General features: G+C 40.5%; 1 protein-coding gene across 1 annotated transcript in view; it reads left to right on the forward strand.

The window, feature by feature from the left end:
- Positions 1-5,312: 5,312 nt before the first annotated feature.
- LOC149462036 (uncharacterized) overlaps positions 5,313-16,068 on the forward strand; it is a 199,697-nt gene continuing 188,941 nt past the window's right edge. The window contains exon 1 of the mRNA XM_089677513.1: positions 5,313-5,425. Within this exon, the coding sequence (XP_089533639.1) occupies positions 5,348-5,425 (78 nt within the window). The 5' untranslated portion in view covers positions 5,313-5,347. The remainder of the gene's footprint in view (positions 5,426-16,068) is intronic.

The following is a 16,068-nucleotide window of genomic DNA, read 5'->3' on the forward strand; positions in this document are numbered from 1 at the left end:
CAAAGCATGATCCAATTTGCTCCTGCAGGGGAAAAAATTCCTTCCTGATCCCCCGAGAGGCAATCGGATATTCCCTGGATCAACTTTACCTATAAATGTTATATCCAGTTATATTCTGTGTATCTAAGAAAGAATCCAGGACTTTTTTAAAGCAATTGGCTGAGCTGAATCTTTTTATAAAACATAAGTCAAGCAAATGTCACACCATTCGTGCAAGCTGGATGAATTTTCCCATTTTTCCAGCAATAGATTAATTCCTATAATTGTCAGTTCCACCTAATGGCCAAAATACTGTATAGTTCTCCTAGATTGTAAGCTCCAAGGAGCAGGGCCCTCCTTTCCCTCTTGTATTGAACTGTATTGTTGCTGTATTGTCTCCCATTATATTGTAAGCCGCTGAGCAAACTGTTGGCACTATATAAATCCTGTATAATAATAATAGTTCTCTATATTTTCTCATTGAGGTATTTCAGAAATCTATAGATGTATATTTTTTTTCACCATAAAACATAAACAGCAACACCATCAATATCATCAATTGTGCACTAACTATTACATTTTTTCATCCTAATTTTTTTTCCTAAATCGAGGGTCTACTGACATATAAAAGTTGCACTGTCGCCCTCCTGGATTGTTTTGAAACCTAGAGAGAGTACACAGGCTAAGTTTATTTATTTCAGGTACTTATATAGCGCCGTCAATTTACACAGTGCTTTACATATATATTGTACATTCACATCAGTCCCTAACCCTCAAGGGGCGTACAATCTAAGGTCCCTAACTCACACTCATACATACACATACTAGGGCCAATTTAGACAGGAGCCAATTAGCCTACCTGCATGTCTCTGGAGTGTAGGAGGAAACCCACGCAGGCACAGGGAGAACATGCAAACTCCAGGCAGTAATTTGAGCGCTGCATCTTGATTATATACAGTTGTGTTCAAAATAATAGCAGTGTGTTGAAAAAAGTGAATAAAGCTCAAAATCCTTCTAATAGCTTTTATTTCCATCCACACAAATGCATTGGGAACCCGACACATTCTATTCCAAATCAAAACATGAAGGAAAATATATCACATTTGTGTTGTTCCTCTAAAAACATTGAAGAAAAGTGAATATTAGACTGTTCAAAAAAATCGCAGTGTTTGTATTCTTTACAAACTCAAACATTCACTATATAAACTGAAAAATGTTTGATGATTTTGCTTTCCTTTGAATCACTTAATGAATATTTGGTTGTAGTCGCACTGTTTCTGAGAACTGCTGTACATCTGTGTTGCATGGAGTCACCCAACTTCTGGCCCCTGTGATCAGGTATTCCAGCCCAGGATGATTGGACTACATTCCACAGTTCTTCTCTATTTCTTGGTTTTGCCTCAGAAACTGCATTTTTGATGTCACCCAACAAGTTTTCTATTGGATTAAGATCCGGGGATTGGGCTGGCCACTCCATAACGTCAATCTTGTTGGTCTGGAACCAAGATGTTGCACGTTTACTGGTGTGTTTGGGGTTGTTGTCTTGTTGGAACACCCATTTCAAGGACATTTCCTCTTCAGCATAAGGCAGCATGACCTCTTCAAGTATTCTGATGTATTCAAACTGATCCATGATCCCTGGTATGCGATAAATAGGCCCAACACAGTAGTATGAGAAACATCCCCATATCATGATGCTTGCACCACCATGCTTCACTGTCTTCATCAGTCCACAAAATGTTGCGCCATTTCTCTTTAGGCCAGTCAATGTGCTCTTTGGCAAATTGTAACCTCTTCAGCACGTCTTTTTTTTCAACAGTGGGACTTTGCGGGGGCTTCTTGCAGATAGCTTGGCTTCACATAGGTGTCTTCTAATTGTAACAGTACTCACAGGGAACTTTACACCTTCTTTCATCTTCCTGGAGCTGATTGTTGGCTGAGTCCTTGCCATTTTGGCTATTCTTCTATCCATTCCAATGGTAGTTTTTCACTTTCTTCCACGTCTTTCAGGTTTTGGTTGCCATTTTAAAGCATTTGCGATCATTTTAGCTGAGCAGCCTATCATTTTCTGCACTTCTTTATATGTTTTCCCCTCTCCAATCAACTTTTTAATCAAGGTACGCTGTTCTTCTGAACAATGTCTGGAACGACCCATTTTCCTCAGAATTTCAGAGAGAAATGCACTGTAACCAGCATGTACAACATTTGCTGCCTTCCTTCCTTAAATAAGGGCAATAATTGCCACCTGTTTTTCAAAGAATGAATGACCTCACTAATAGAACTCTACACTGCTATTATTTTGAACATGCCCCTTTCAATTAGTGATTCAATGACACAGAATCAGCAGCATGCATGTCATGACTGTTGGGTCTGTTGGATTTCTTTTACTCTACTACACCTGCTAGTAAATTATTTGCCATGTAGAAATATAATTTCTACCAAAAACAGTGATTGATCCGGTTAGTGATGTCTGACTGCTATTATTTTGAACACAACTGTATATATGTTTTTGTTTGTTTGTTTGTTTTTTAATTGCTGATCAACAAGTTTACATTGCAGAACTGTGCCACAACTCCAAGCCAAGAGTTTGGCTCACAGTGGTTGTCCCCAATGATCTTAATGGGTGAGTTTGACAGGTAGTGTCGCCTGTCAAATTCTACAGCTTGAGTTAAAATTGCTGTGGCCCCGAAGACAGTCTGTAATGTTAGAATTCAGGTGGTGAGGACGTTAAAACCATGGCTCAGCTGCCTGTTGAACAGATCAGTAGAGTATTTAAAGGAGGAGTGGGGGATTAAAGTAAACCTGTGGTTCAAGACACAGGACAGGTTGGTTGCACGTTGAAAATGTATACGTACAAAGGAAAGAATGCTTGTGAATAGTATAGCATACATGGAAATGTATACAATGTATATACTGTACACAGGTGGATATATATTTGTTTTAAATGCTTCACAATAGAACAGTTTGCTAGAGAGTAGCGTCAAACTACCATATAGTTCAGCATCTTGTTTTTATCATTCCTTTATTTTACTGCATCGTAAATGTCAAATCCAACTGCATACAATCATCATACAACTCATCTGCTTTTTACATGGGTGGTGATTTGTGCAATTTTACATAATTCCTGGAGCAATTTGTTTCTCGTAAACAGGTGATGAACATGAAAAATATGAGCGTTACTTCTTTCTTTGAAACCAACATTCACAACCCTGCCAGCAAAACAGTCTGAAGGTCGATATGCAGCAAAATGGGACTCATCATTAGCAGATATTCTCAACACTGGTCAATGGATTGTGAAGCCACAAGATATAGTCAGTTAACTCAAATGGCTCTATATATTGATTGCAAAAATTTGGAAGCTGGTTATTATACTTTCTATCTTTCCTCCACAGGTGCTTTTTAAAGGTATAATACAGCTATTTTAGATGGGGGAAGGGAGCAGTATGCAATAAGCAGACCTTTCACTTTAGTATATAGTAGATATATATTATACATTTTAGCATGTAATAAGCAGACCTTGCATTTATAAAAAAAAGTCATAATAATTACAAAATAATAATAAAAATAAAAAATAAAATAAAAAGTAGTGGAAGAGGGAAGACTTAATAAAACACTCTCCCACCCCTAGGAGTGAACCCTCCAGCCAATTATAAAAATACAATAAAAAAAATAATTAAAACACGATTAAAAAATATTTTAAGATTTATAATTATAATTTAAATATACTAGAAATAATAATAATTTTAGTACGTAATAAGCTGACCTTGCATTTTTTAAAAGTAATAGTAATTTAAAATAATAAATTAACAAAAAATAAAAAATACATAAATAAAAGAATTACTGTGGTCGCCTCTGTAAGAGTGGTCAGTGAATATAGCATAGTGTAGCTCCACCTACAGCAGTTCCTGTTCCTAAAATCCAAGCAAGAGCCTACTGTCTGAACCTCCCAAGAGAAGAACTACTTAACTCGATAATTTTTATGTCACGTGAAATTTGCGCAACTGTTAAACGTACAGTTTCAGAAAAATTATAATAAAATTAATTTTAGTGCAAACACACACAAGATAATATCCATTTTTGATAAAAAGTGAGAGCAATAATTCCAGCACAAGAGTTCCTGGTTAACTGATGATCTGTAAAGGCCACCTATCAAGATTTTTGGGTACCGTAGTTTTGTTTTCCGATTTCATGAGCGCACGTAATTTTAAGACTTGGCATGTCTGGTATCTATTTACTCAACATAACCTCATATTTTATATTTTACCAAAAACGGGTATTATCTTGTGTGTTTTTGCACTAAAATTTATTTTATTATATTTTTTCGGAAAAAGTACGTTTAATAAACAGTTGCGCAAATATTACGTGACATAAAAATTTTCAACTATAATTTTTTTTATTCCACAGGGCCTCTGCTTTCAGAAAATATATAATGTTCTGGGGGTTTACATGTGTGCAAAAATGAAAAAAAAAATTGCTCTAGAGGCGAACTGGTTGAGCCGAAAATGGACATCATGGCGATTGTCAGCTCATGTCTGCTTTGACTTTGTATTGGTCCAACAGTGAAGTGGCGAGCGGGCAACCAGATATGATTATTGCACCACATCCCTTAAAGTTGCAAATATTCAATAGAGAAGTTGTTTGGTAATTGTATAATTTTTCTTTGATATATCTCTAGACTGCCTCGGTGGTAGAATTTTCTTCAAAAATGTCTTCCCTGAAGAAGCCCGTGAGGGCGAAACATGTAGGGAGTAACTACAATTACATAACCAAGTTTGAATCTCAGTTTTACTCTTAGTACTGAAATTGTTTTTATGTTTCTGTATTTTTTTCCTTTTGTGTTTTCTACAAAAATACGAAATAAAAATTGTATAACTTTTTACTATGTTTTGTATTGATGTTCATGCACCCTGAAAGTCCCATCTTCTCTTTTGAATATTTGTATTGGTCCAGTAGAACAAGGATTATATTATCTTTATTTGAGGAGTTCACCGCTGTAATGTATTTGCTGTATTATGTTCTCTATTAACTTACAATTACACCAGAAACCTTTCTATGATATAATGGCTCAAACAACAAGTCAACAAGAGAGGTTAATCACCAGTGACAGACCAGGCAGCATGCAGCCGGATTCAGCACAGGTTCTTCTGTATCACAAACAAGTCACATTTCCAGTACGGTGTGCTAGACACATTCGTGACACTAAAACCCGACACTATAATTAAGACTTTGTCAACACAAGGACAAAAAATATTACCAGGCGTTACAGTATCTATGGATACAAATGCCTTGGGACGGGTTCTCATCCAGATTGCGAAAACCTGAGCAACTGTGTCACAGCATGCTATGTTAGAGGACGAGGACAGGACCCATGTCTTCCATCCTTCAGCAGATAGAGGATTTATCACAAGCCGTACTGTCAGGACAGAATAAAGGAGAGCAGGGACGGGTGAGTGACTTCGCCGCTCTTCCATCCTTCTTGTTAACTGCCTCCTTCCAACCTTCCCGAATGTCACATTTCTCATTGTACAGGATGAGTCTGGTGCTAAAATGGCAGCCGGTTTTATCAAACACCGGGGATGAGCGAAATCAGGGTGGAAAAAAAGATTTTTTTTTTTTTAAATCGTATTTTTTACATTTAAATCTGATTTTTTTTTATTTTTAACCCCTTCACGCCTAAGGGTAAAACAAATCTAAATGCCTAAGTACAATTCTGCAACGTTGACATGTGTTAGTAAAACCGTACATATCACCACAACTACTTTGTACATCCAGGTGGATTATACATAGATTTTTTTCAACACAAATTGGGCTTTCATTTGGTGGTAAATGGTAATGGATAGCTCATGATTATTTTTGTATGATCAAAGGAAAACTGGCCCGAAATAGTAAAAAAATAATAATTTTTTTTATTTAGCTGTGTGTTTCTTGTTACGACCATAACCTACCACCAAAAAACAACCCAAAATAAATTCTCCAGCTCTTGAAGATCGCAGAGATACCATATATGTGTATGTTATTTGTTGTTAGTACCTGTAGTACAGCCCAGAACAATAGTGCGCATTTTGTTTTTGTCTTTTTTTTTTTTTTACCTAAAACACACTGACATTGACACTGACACTGATACCAATTTCTTTTCAAATCTTGACCTTTGACCCTGACATTGACCCAAACGCTAACCTTGGCACTGAACTAGATCAAACCTTGATCTAGGTATTTTTCTTTATTTTTTCTTTTATTTTTTAATATTTATTAATTTATCTTTTTTTTTTTTTAAACAAACATTTTTTTTTCTCTCTATGCCAGGAGTTAGAGATACAATGTATCTCTCTTCTCCATTCATAGAGAGAGAAAAAAGCAAGGGGGCCGGGCTGTACAGTGACTGATCACTGTGATAGCCAATCACAGGCTATCACAGCGATCATGTGACCCGAAATCTAGAGTCCCGGGTCCTGATTGTTAGAACAGGACTCGGGGCTTTCAGCGACACCGCGGTCTTTGTGCTGGGAGTGCGCAAAGCGACGCGCTCCCAGCACAAAGACAGGTACGCAAATATGCAGCCCCACGGAAAAAAAGCCCAATTCTGTGTGACGTCAGCATCAAGTGGTTTAATCAAATTTATTTTAATAAAATGCTTTTGGAGTCAAAATCTATCTAAAGATAGTTTTCTATTTAAGATACATTAATAATTTAGTTTTTTCAGCATGAAATGGAGGTTAGTTATGTAGGATGAGGCTGTATATTCTGCAATATTTACATTTTTGGTAAACTGATTCAATGAATCCAAGCTCTGCAAGCTGAGATAACATGCATGACATTGATGCATTCACACAATTTCAGTCACCATGAGAAAAAACATGAAATAAAAGAATTTGAGTAGTTCTCCAACTATGTGTGATGAACCTATTCACCTAAAATCGCTTCTGATATCGCTGTTCTAAAAACCTGACAGCTTATTATTCTAAAAAGGAAACCTTCATTTTGGTTTGCAAATATTAAAGATTCTAACTACCAACAAGAATGAGTTGAATTCCTTACATTTAAAGAGCACCTGTCATTTTAGATCCATCATGGCAGCGCCTGTTAGCGGGCATCCACTCATCTGCCGCCACGTCCCTCACCTTGCTGTCACTGCTGCATCACCAGCCGTCCCATTAAAGTGAATGGGGCTGTCGGTGAGTCAACAGCGGGTCAGAGGAGGAGCCGCTGCGGGACAGAGATGACAGGTGCTCTTTAAAAATTATAATTTAAATTGATCCCTTTCACTAGTGATTTAAATCATGATTTAAATCAACTTGATTTAAATCAAATCCACCCTGAGCGAAATTGAGAGTTTGCATGTCATGTGTCATTCATTTTATATCTCGCTACAACTTCATCTTAACTCCATCAACTGTCCCTAAATTGGAACCAAATCCCTCTGTCCCTCACTGTGTCACAGCATGCCATGTTAGAGGACGAGGACAGGACCCATGTCTTCCATCCTTCAGCAGATAGAGGATTTATCACAAGCCGTACTGTCAGGACAGAATAAAGGAGAGCAGGGACGGCTGAGTGACTTCGCCGCTCTTTCATCCTTCTTTTTAACTGCCTCCTTCTAACCTTCCCAAATGTCACATTTCTCATTGTACAGGATGAGTCTGGCGCTAAAATGGCAACCGCTTTTATCAAACACCGGGGGTGAGCGAAATCAGGGTGGATAAAATCAATTATTTTTTTAATTTAAATCTGATTTTTTTTTTATTTAAATCTGATTATTTTTATTTAAATTTAATTTTTTCAATTTTTAATCAACTATCTTTAGATAGATTTTACTCCGTCCATAAACTGGAACCAAATCCCTCTGTCCCTCATTACTCCTCTGATGTCCTTCTCCCTGGACTGAGGTATAGACTTCTATGGAAGAAAAAAAAACACTATAGGGATGTGTTTTTTAAAAAAATTGCGCAGCTATTCATCCTGCAAAATTTCATGGTCATTCATTCTGTGCCAAGCCCATTCATTCTGGAGAAGTCCCGGAGGTGGGCATTGGACGGGGTGACGAGGGACCTAGAGAGCAAGAGGTCATGGGAGGAGCAGAAAGGACACTTTGGGTGATAACAGGGGCGGACTGACAACTCATGGGGCCCCTGGGCAATAGGGAATCATGGGGGCCCCTGTGTCCTTGCCCAAACCCAAAAAAGCCTATGAAAAAGGTACCAGGGGCTAACCAATCAGATGCAATCCAGCCCAGACTGTCATCGCTGCAAGGAGAGGAAAGAAATTTCAACTCCTCAGACCTGTGAAGTGGCTTTCGCTCCTCTCCTTGTAGGGATGACAGTACAGGCTAGACAGCATCTGATTGGTTAGCACTGCCCATTGTTTAGAAAGTTTGGAGACCCCTGGTTTAGGAGATGATTTTCCTCACTTTGGGGAAGTTTCCTGGGTTTTTGCTGTCTCTGCGGGAGAGGAAGTGAAGAGAAACCTCCAGAATAGGACACAGATGGCAGAAAAATTTGACAAAGGGTTTTACCCTTCTCTGCTTTATCCAACTAACTGACAACCAGGGGCGGACTGACAACTCATGGGGCCCCCGGGCAATAGAGGATCATGGGGCCCCTGTGTCCTTGCCCAAACTCAAAAATGTATATGAATAAGCCAATGAAAGGTACCAGGGGCATCTCATGGGGCCCCCTATTGAGCCCAGGCCCTCGGGCAGTGCCCGAGTGCTCAAATGGTCAGTCCGCCCCTGCTGACAACTAAAACTTTTGGCTTTAGATATACTTTAATAATATACCCAAATTTACCCAATTTGAAGAGCACAAGTCATCACAAATCAATGTACACAAGGTTTGTACTCACAGCTTGTTAGTTAAGATCTATAAAGTACATAATGCAATTACAATCAATTCTTCTGAATGTTGTGTGAGACTTGGACCTTGTGTGAATGGGGCGAGACACAGTATCATCGGATTCCAATATCTGATCCTTCACAACATCCCATAAAATCAATCACTGTATAGGAACTGGACCATTTAATAGCACCACTTCTAGAAGATGAATTTCTGAACTGATAAAGCCAAATTAATTAACAAGCTAGTTGACGTGACTTTTATAGGGATATCTTGTGTTTATAGGGAGGGCTTTAGGGATCTGTGGATCGGAAGGTCAATGCTATTCTCTTACATTGTTTGGCTTTACATCCATCTTAATATCAGTGTACACATTTTCTCAACTTTGAATTGCCTGCTCACTTGGAGTAATACAGTACCATTCACCCCCGGTTCACATATATGCAGCCGTGCGGGTCGCGTTTTGCGCAGACACAAGAGCCCATTCATTTGAATGGACTCACGTGCCCCGGGACACGCAGAGAAGAAGTCCCTGCACTTCTTCTGAAAACGCAGCCCACACAGGAACCTCAGTTCCCATTACGGTTGCGTTTTCCAGTGCGGGCGGCGTGCCATTAGAACTAATGACACCCGCCCACGGGTCCACATTCCCCTGTGCAGGTGGTGCGGCTGCACGGATTTTTCCACAGCCGCACCACCCGCACATATGTGAACCAGGGGTTATGGTTTTAAATATGTGTTCTGATTTAACAGATAATCAATTATAATTACAAATGAGAAAGCAGCTGCCATCCAACTGTGCAATCACTCCACAATTGGGTGGCAGCTGCTTTCTTGATTGATTCTGATTTATTTATTGATTGATTTACCCTTGGTTCACACCTTAGGCTAGGTTCACACCTGTGCAGGTTGCGTTTGAGGCGTTTCTGCATTGCGTTTTGTTTTGCGTTTTTGCACTTGCAATTGTGACGCATTTTACTTTTATTTTAATCTATTTTTCTTGTTGCTAGGCAGATTTTAAACGCATAAAGCATAAATAACGCAACAAAAATGCAATACATGCTTTTCTACAGCATTCTCATTGAAGTCTATAGAGCCAAAAACGCAACGTTTTGTGTTCAAAAAACTCCCTGACCCTTTCCAAACAACGCACCGGGTGAAAACGTGGAGATGTGAACATGTCCCATGGGAAATCATGTTAAATGGACTGTACTGCGTATTGAACTGTATTGTTGCTGTATTGTCTCCCATTATGTTGTAAAGCGCTGAGCAAACTGTTGGCGCTATATAAATCCTGTATAATAATAATAATAATAATATATAAATCCTGTATAATAATAATAATAATATATAAATCCTGTATAATAATAATAATAATATATAAATCCTGTATAATAATAATAATATATAAATCCTGTATAATTATAATAGTTTATGCAAAACACTGGAGAGAACGCTTCAGTGTGAACCTACGGTAAGCGTTTTCTGCAGCGTTTTGCAGAAATGCAATACAGACTATTTAACATGATTTCCTATGGGACATATTCAAATCTCTACGTTTTCACCAGGTGCATTTTTTGGAAAGCAAAAAGTTGCGTTTTTGGTTCTATAGACTTCAATGGAAACACTGCATTGTGATTTTGTTGTGGTTTTGCTGAGTCTTTTCTGCGTTTTTGATGTGTTTTGCATTTTAAATCTGCTTAGCAACAAGAAAAATGAAAAACAAAAACACAAAACGCATAAAAAACGTGGCAAGAACGCAGGTGCAAAAACGCAATGTAGAAATGGCTCAAATGCAACCTGCATAGGTGTGAACCTAGCCTTATAGGTGTGTTTTACTGAGTACTAATAGCACGTGGGCCTTTTTTATTATTATTATTTTACAGGATTTACAGGATTTATATAGCGCCGACAGTTTGTTCAGCGCTTTACATTATAGTGGGAGACAATACAGTAACAATACAGTTCAATACAAGAGGGATAGGAGGGCCCTGCTCCTTGGAGCTTACAATCTAGGAGGGAGGGGCTAGTGGTACAAAAGGTAATAACTGTGGGGGATGGAGTGGTTGGAAGAGTAGAGGATTCCAGTATTAGCTGAGGACGGGGTAGGCTTCCCTGATAGGTTTTCAGTGATCGCCTAAAAGTGAGCAGAGTAGGCGATAGTCTGATAGATTGGGGTAGGGAGTTCCAGAGGATGGGGGAAGCCCTGGAGAAGTCCTGGAGACGAGCATGGGAGGAGGAGACAAGGGAGCTAGAGAGTAGGAGGTCTTGCGAGGAGCGGAGAGTACGGTTTGGGTGATGATTAGAGACAAGATCGGTGATGTAATTGGGGGCAGTGTTATGAACGGCTTTGTACGTCAGTGTTAGTGTTTTGAATTTTATCCATTGGGCAACTGGGAGCCAGTGGAGGGATTGGCAGAGAGGGGTGGCAGATACAGAACGGTTAGTAAGGTTTTTTCTATTTCTACTATTATAACTGCCAATGACCATAATTTTTGTTTCATTTTCATAATTCATATCAATGAGAATCGACGATCGTTTGAGAGATATGATAACATTAGGTAACAGGACAAGACTCTGTCACGGTGAAATTGGTCATCAAAAGGAAACTGGATTTGCACTTTTGCTGAGTGCAGGACTAGGGAGCATAGGTTTTAAATGGAGAGAACTGATTTTGCGGCTTTCTCCAGGTTTTGGTAGTCCTGGATGGGACTCCCTAGTTTGGAGATTTCATAGTGCGTTGTGTGGGATGGAATCTCCAACCCAGTGTCTGGGTTTTGTGGAGGAACAGCAGGGTGTCCCCCCAGGTGCACACAGGCCTTATAATGGAGGTTTAGCAATGGGCTCCATGCAAGAGAGACAAAAGGTCTCCTACAGGAGTCAGAGAGGCTGCATGGAGTAGGAGTAGGAGTAGGAGACAGTTAACGGCCTGAGGACTAGGCCAGAGGAGCTGTGTGTCCATGAAGCTAGGAGCTGTGTGCCTGGAAGAGCTGGTGGCCAGAAGGACTGGTATCTAGAGCAACAGTGCTGCTGAAGAGTAGCCAGGTGGGCTAGCATTTTCATTTGGATTGTGTATATGTTACTGGAGAAGAACCCCTGCATGGGAAACCTTATGCTGGACTTATGCTTATGCTGGACTTATACTGGACCTTATGCTGGACTTGTTTTTGCCTTTCCTTTTAATAAAAGTGGGCTACCAAGCCCTGAAATATAGTTCCTGACTGGTGTGAACTCACTTGAAACTGCATCTACCATGGAGCTAAACATCCCCCATGTCACAATGAGCATAATATTACAGTGAGTGCATCATTTCCAATAAGATGTTTAGTCAGGGCTTTTTTTCAGCGGGAACGCAGTTCTGGTACCCCCAGCACTGAATGTATGTAATGGCAAGGGGTGGTGAGATGTACTGAAGGGTTCATTGATGCTGGCTGCTGGGGTATCTATTGTCTTTGGAGGGGGTCTATTTTTGCATGGGGGAGGACGGTGTCTATTGATGCGGGGGAGGACGGTGTCTATTGATGCTGGGGAGGTTTACTGTTGATGGTGGGGATCTATTGTTGCTGGATGTGGATCTTATGTTGCTGTGTTGCTGGTAGGGATCTACTGTTAAGGGAAGGGTCTATCGTTGGCTGTTGGAGGGTCTATTGATGCTGGTTCTAGGGAGATCTGTTGTTGCCAAGGGGTCTATTGTTGCAGGGGGCTATTTTGTTGCAGGTGGCCCATTGTTGCTGTAGGGGGGGGGGGGGTTCTATTTTTGCTGGCTGCAGGGGATCTTTTTACTAGTTTTCTTGTTATCATGAACAAATTCCATACAAATGGATACTTTGGTTCTGTATTCTCTAAAAGAGCGGTACTGGGATGTAGGTAATGAGTGGAACCAAGGGACTATTCGGGACGGAGACCAGGGGGGACAAAAAGCAATGACGAAATCTAGAATTGGAGTAGTCACCAGAAATGGAAGTGTATGGAAATCTTCCAATGGGGACACCAGTTCCTGTCACAGCTGTCTAAGAGGGAATCTTCCTTTTATGTCTACGTTGTGTCTCCAGGATAGACAGCAAAGGAAAATCCTCTCCCACCCACAAAAAAAATCTTAGCTAAGTGTTTAACCCTCCTATCCTGTATCCAACAATGTAGCTTTAGCTTGGATATCTTTTAAAACTGAAGTTTAGGTATGGCAATTTTTCCATTGGTTCCCCTTCAGCCAATGTAAGTATACATGTGGGACCTAGAGTTTAGGGTTTCCACCTCATCGCTTTAAACCCAAACACATATTAATTACACAGGTTCTGAGGCTAATTTAATGCAGATAAGGCACTAGGTGAGTTTAACTACCACCTTAATCAGCCACAGAACCTGTACAATTAATGTGTTTGGTTTTAAAGGGATGAGGTAGCAACCCTAGTAGGATCCCCCTGGAAGCTGGAGATCAGTTTAGTAGGCACCACTACTCCAGAGATCTCCACTAGTTTTTGGGTTCCTCTGCTGAGCAGCTGTACTGCTTCATTGTGAAGGAGAAATAGGTGTGCTCCATGTCCTAAAGAATGCACTTTTGATGGTAGATTAGGAGGCATTTATTGAGAGTAACGACAAGTACATCGAGCCAACGTGTTTCGGGGGAAAAGACTCTTTCTCCTTCAGGGCTGTTGCTGCATGCTAGGAAAAATTCCCATGTCGGTTCTATATTTTCCAGGTTTCTGCAAGTTCAGAGAGTCATTTGCAAATAGACAAATGAGAATGCATGACTTCTTACATGAAGATTCAGTTCTTTGGTGACTGAGGCATCTTGGTGCTTCTCTTTTGGAAGCGATGTCACAGCCAGGTCCTGGTTTCACTGTCCCAGCCAGTATGGCCAGGAAGAAGTGAATAGAGCGCCATCTGTGTTCCATTAGCTTTGTTGGATGATTGTGAAGGAGGCTGCTTCATTCATAGAATACTTTGTTTTTCACAATGAACGCAAGGCATTCTCTGACTGGACGAGATGGAGAGACAGGGTGGTACCGTCAAAATATATAATGCTATAGAGCAGCGGTTCCCAGCCTTTTCACTTGTGTACCCCTTGATAACACATTTATTTAAATTGTACCCCTTTGACAGAGGGTGGAGTATTGGATGGGGTAGGTTGTGGGGCTAGCAGCAGCATGCACTTCTCTGCCCCATGCAACTGGTTTCAGCTCATAGGTGGTGTGATGGCATTCATTATCCAGCAAACCTTTAAAACCTTGGCAGCTGAGAAGCATACTCTCCTACCCCAAAGGTTAGTGCTATATATATGTCTGCATCAGTACATGGCTTCCTGGGCAAGTTCAGCTGCGGTAGCGGTGGGGAAGCCATAGATCACTTGGGGGGGGATTAAGCCAGGAGAAGTTTCACTTGCTCTGGTGTCCTGTGCCTCTCCCTAAGCATCCCAGCTTACCTCTTCTGGGTTCAAACACCAACAGTGACAATTACACCTCCACCCTATTGCTCTTGTGCCAGTTCCCACTGCTGATTTTTCTCATCCACTTTAGCTCTCTCCACCTGTCTAGGACTGAGTCCAAGACCGGAAGAGAAGGAGCTTCCAGACAGTACACTTGTGGGATGGTGCAGCATGATGCTGTGGGCTGGAAACAGAGTCCAAGGGCAGTAACAATAATATATTGTGTACGTGTGTGTGTATGTATGTATGTATGTATATGTGTGTATATATATATATATATATAAATTTGTATACAACACAGACCCGGCGGGAAGACAACCCCGACTAGGAGCACTCAGAAGGTTGAGGTAACAAAGCAGCAGTAGAGTGGTGGACCAGAGGTCTGTCTTGAGGGATGGAATGGGGCATGGCCAGACTGCACCCAAATGGGAAGGCTTCCATGAATGATGGTGTGTCCCTGCACTTTCCCTACTCCTCTGGAACCTTTCCCTGATGCTAAGCACTGTCCCTGACAAACAGATGACCTGTCCCTACTCTAGCCACTAGCAAAATGCACTCCAAACTAGGATCATAAATAGATTCTGCCACCCAAGATGGCCACCAAAGTCACATTGGATGCCAGCTTTCAATCAGATAGCTACCACCCTGTGACTGAGGAAACCATAGAGGAACTATGGTTTTTTTGGACTTCCTCCTCCGGCTGCATTGCCACTGTGGACTATCACTACCTGCAATGGAGAGAAAATAGACTGCACCTGCCTACCTGCTATTGCTGCCCCCTGGATCAGTATCAGGCATTTCCATGCTGTGCACATGCTGGCCACCAGCACCAAAACAATCAAAGATGCCTGAACCACGCAAACACTGTGTAGCCTGACTGCCTGCTACCGCCATTACTGATTTTTAAAAAAATTTTTTTGCATACCTCAAAATATCCCAACATGTAATCAAAATGGTATAGAATAGCAATTGAATGAGATCGGAGTCTGCCGGGGCTGCTGACATCACGTTCACGATGGTGACACCCAGCAGCCTGTCTCAGGAATTTGGGATGTCTACACAAAGGAGGCTTTTACAGAAAAATAACAATCTATTTATTCTTTCTCTCACCTGGTGCTGTAGCTCTGGGCACAACATTTGAGAGCTCACTCCTGTGATGGTGGAGGTGAACAGTAACAGTTAGGCTTCTCTTAGCAACATCTTTAGCAACGTCCTATGGATTTTTCAAGTCTGCCTTCATGAGGTTCAAAAATTGCCTACACCTATAGCAAGAGCATTATTCAACTTTAGACAGAGATGCATGATTTATTTCTATCTACAGACGTCCCTCATGTGCATAGGCAGTTTTTTTTATAAAGGTGAGCTAAACCTTAAAAGAGCTAAAATCTGATAGGTAGAATCTTGTTGAAATAAATGCTCTGCTGTCTCTAGTGATGTGATCTGTATAGACCAGTTATGTTATAGAAACGTTGTCACGTATGTTTGTATGAGAGGTGGAAGGAATGTGGCATTGATGGAATGCTGCTCAGTGGTGACTCACAATACAATGTACCTGTGTTGTGGGTCATCATAGAAATTCAAGCAGCTGCAGTGTATAGGGGAACAATTACAGGTCTAATGACAACACGGGTCAAAGGTCCCAAACGACCCTTTGCAGTTTAAAAAGTCAGTGTTATGCATCGGCAACTCTGAAAACCAGTGAAAACAATAGGGAATACACAATGCAACCCACATGGAAGAGAAATATATTTCCAATATATTTAGAAAAAACATTATATTTGTGATATATATTGGCCTACGCTAATATATTTTAACTTATTCTAAAAAAAATTAAATTTA

Source organism: Staurois parvus, unplaced genomic scaffold (assembly GCF_062004578.1).
Source record: "Staurois parvus isolate SC_StPar_1 unplaced genomic scaffold, SC_StPar_1.0 ptg000187l, whole genome shotgun sequence".
In the NCBI taxonomy this organism is placed as follows: Eukaryota; Metazoa; Chordata; class Amphibia; order Anura; family Ranidae; genus Staurois; species Staurois parvus.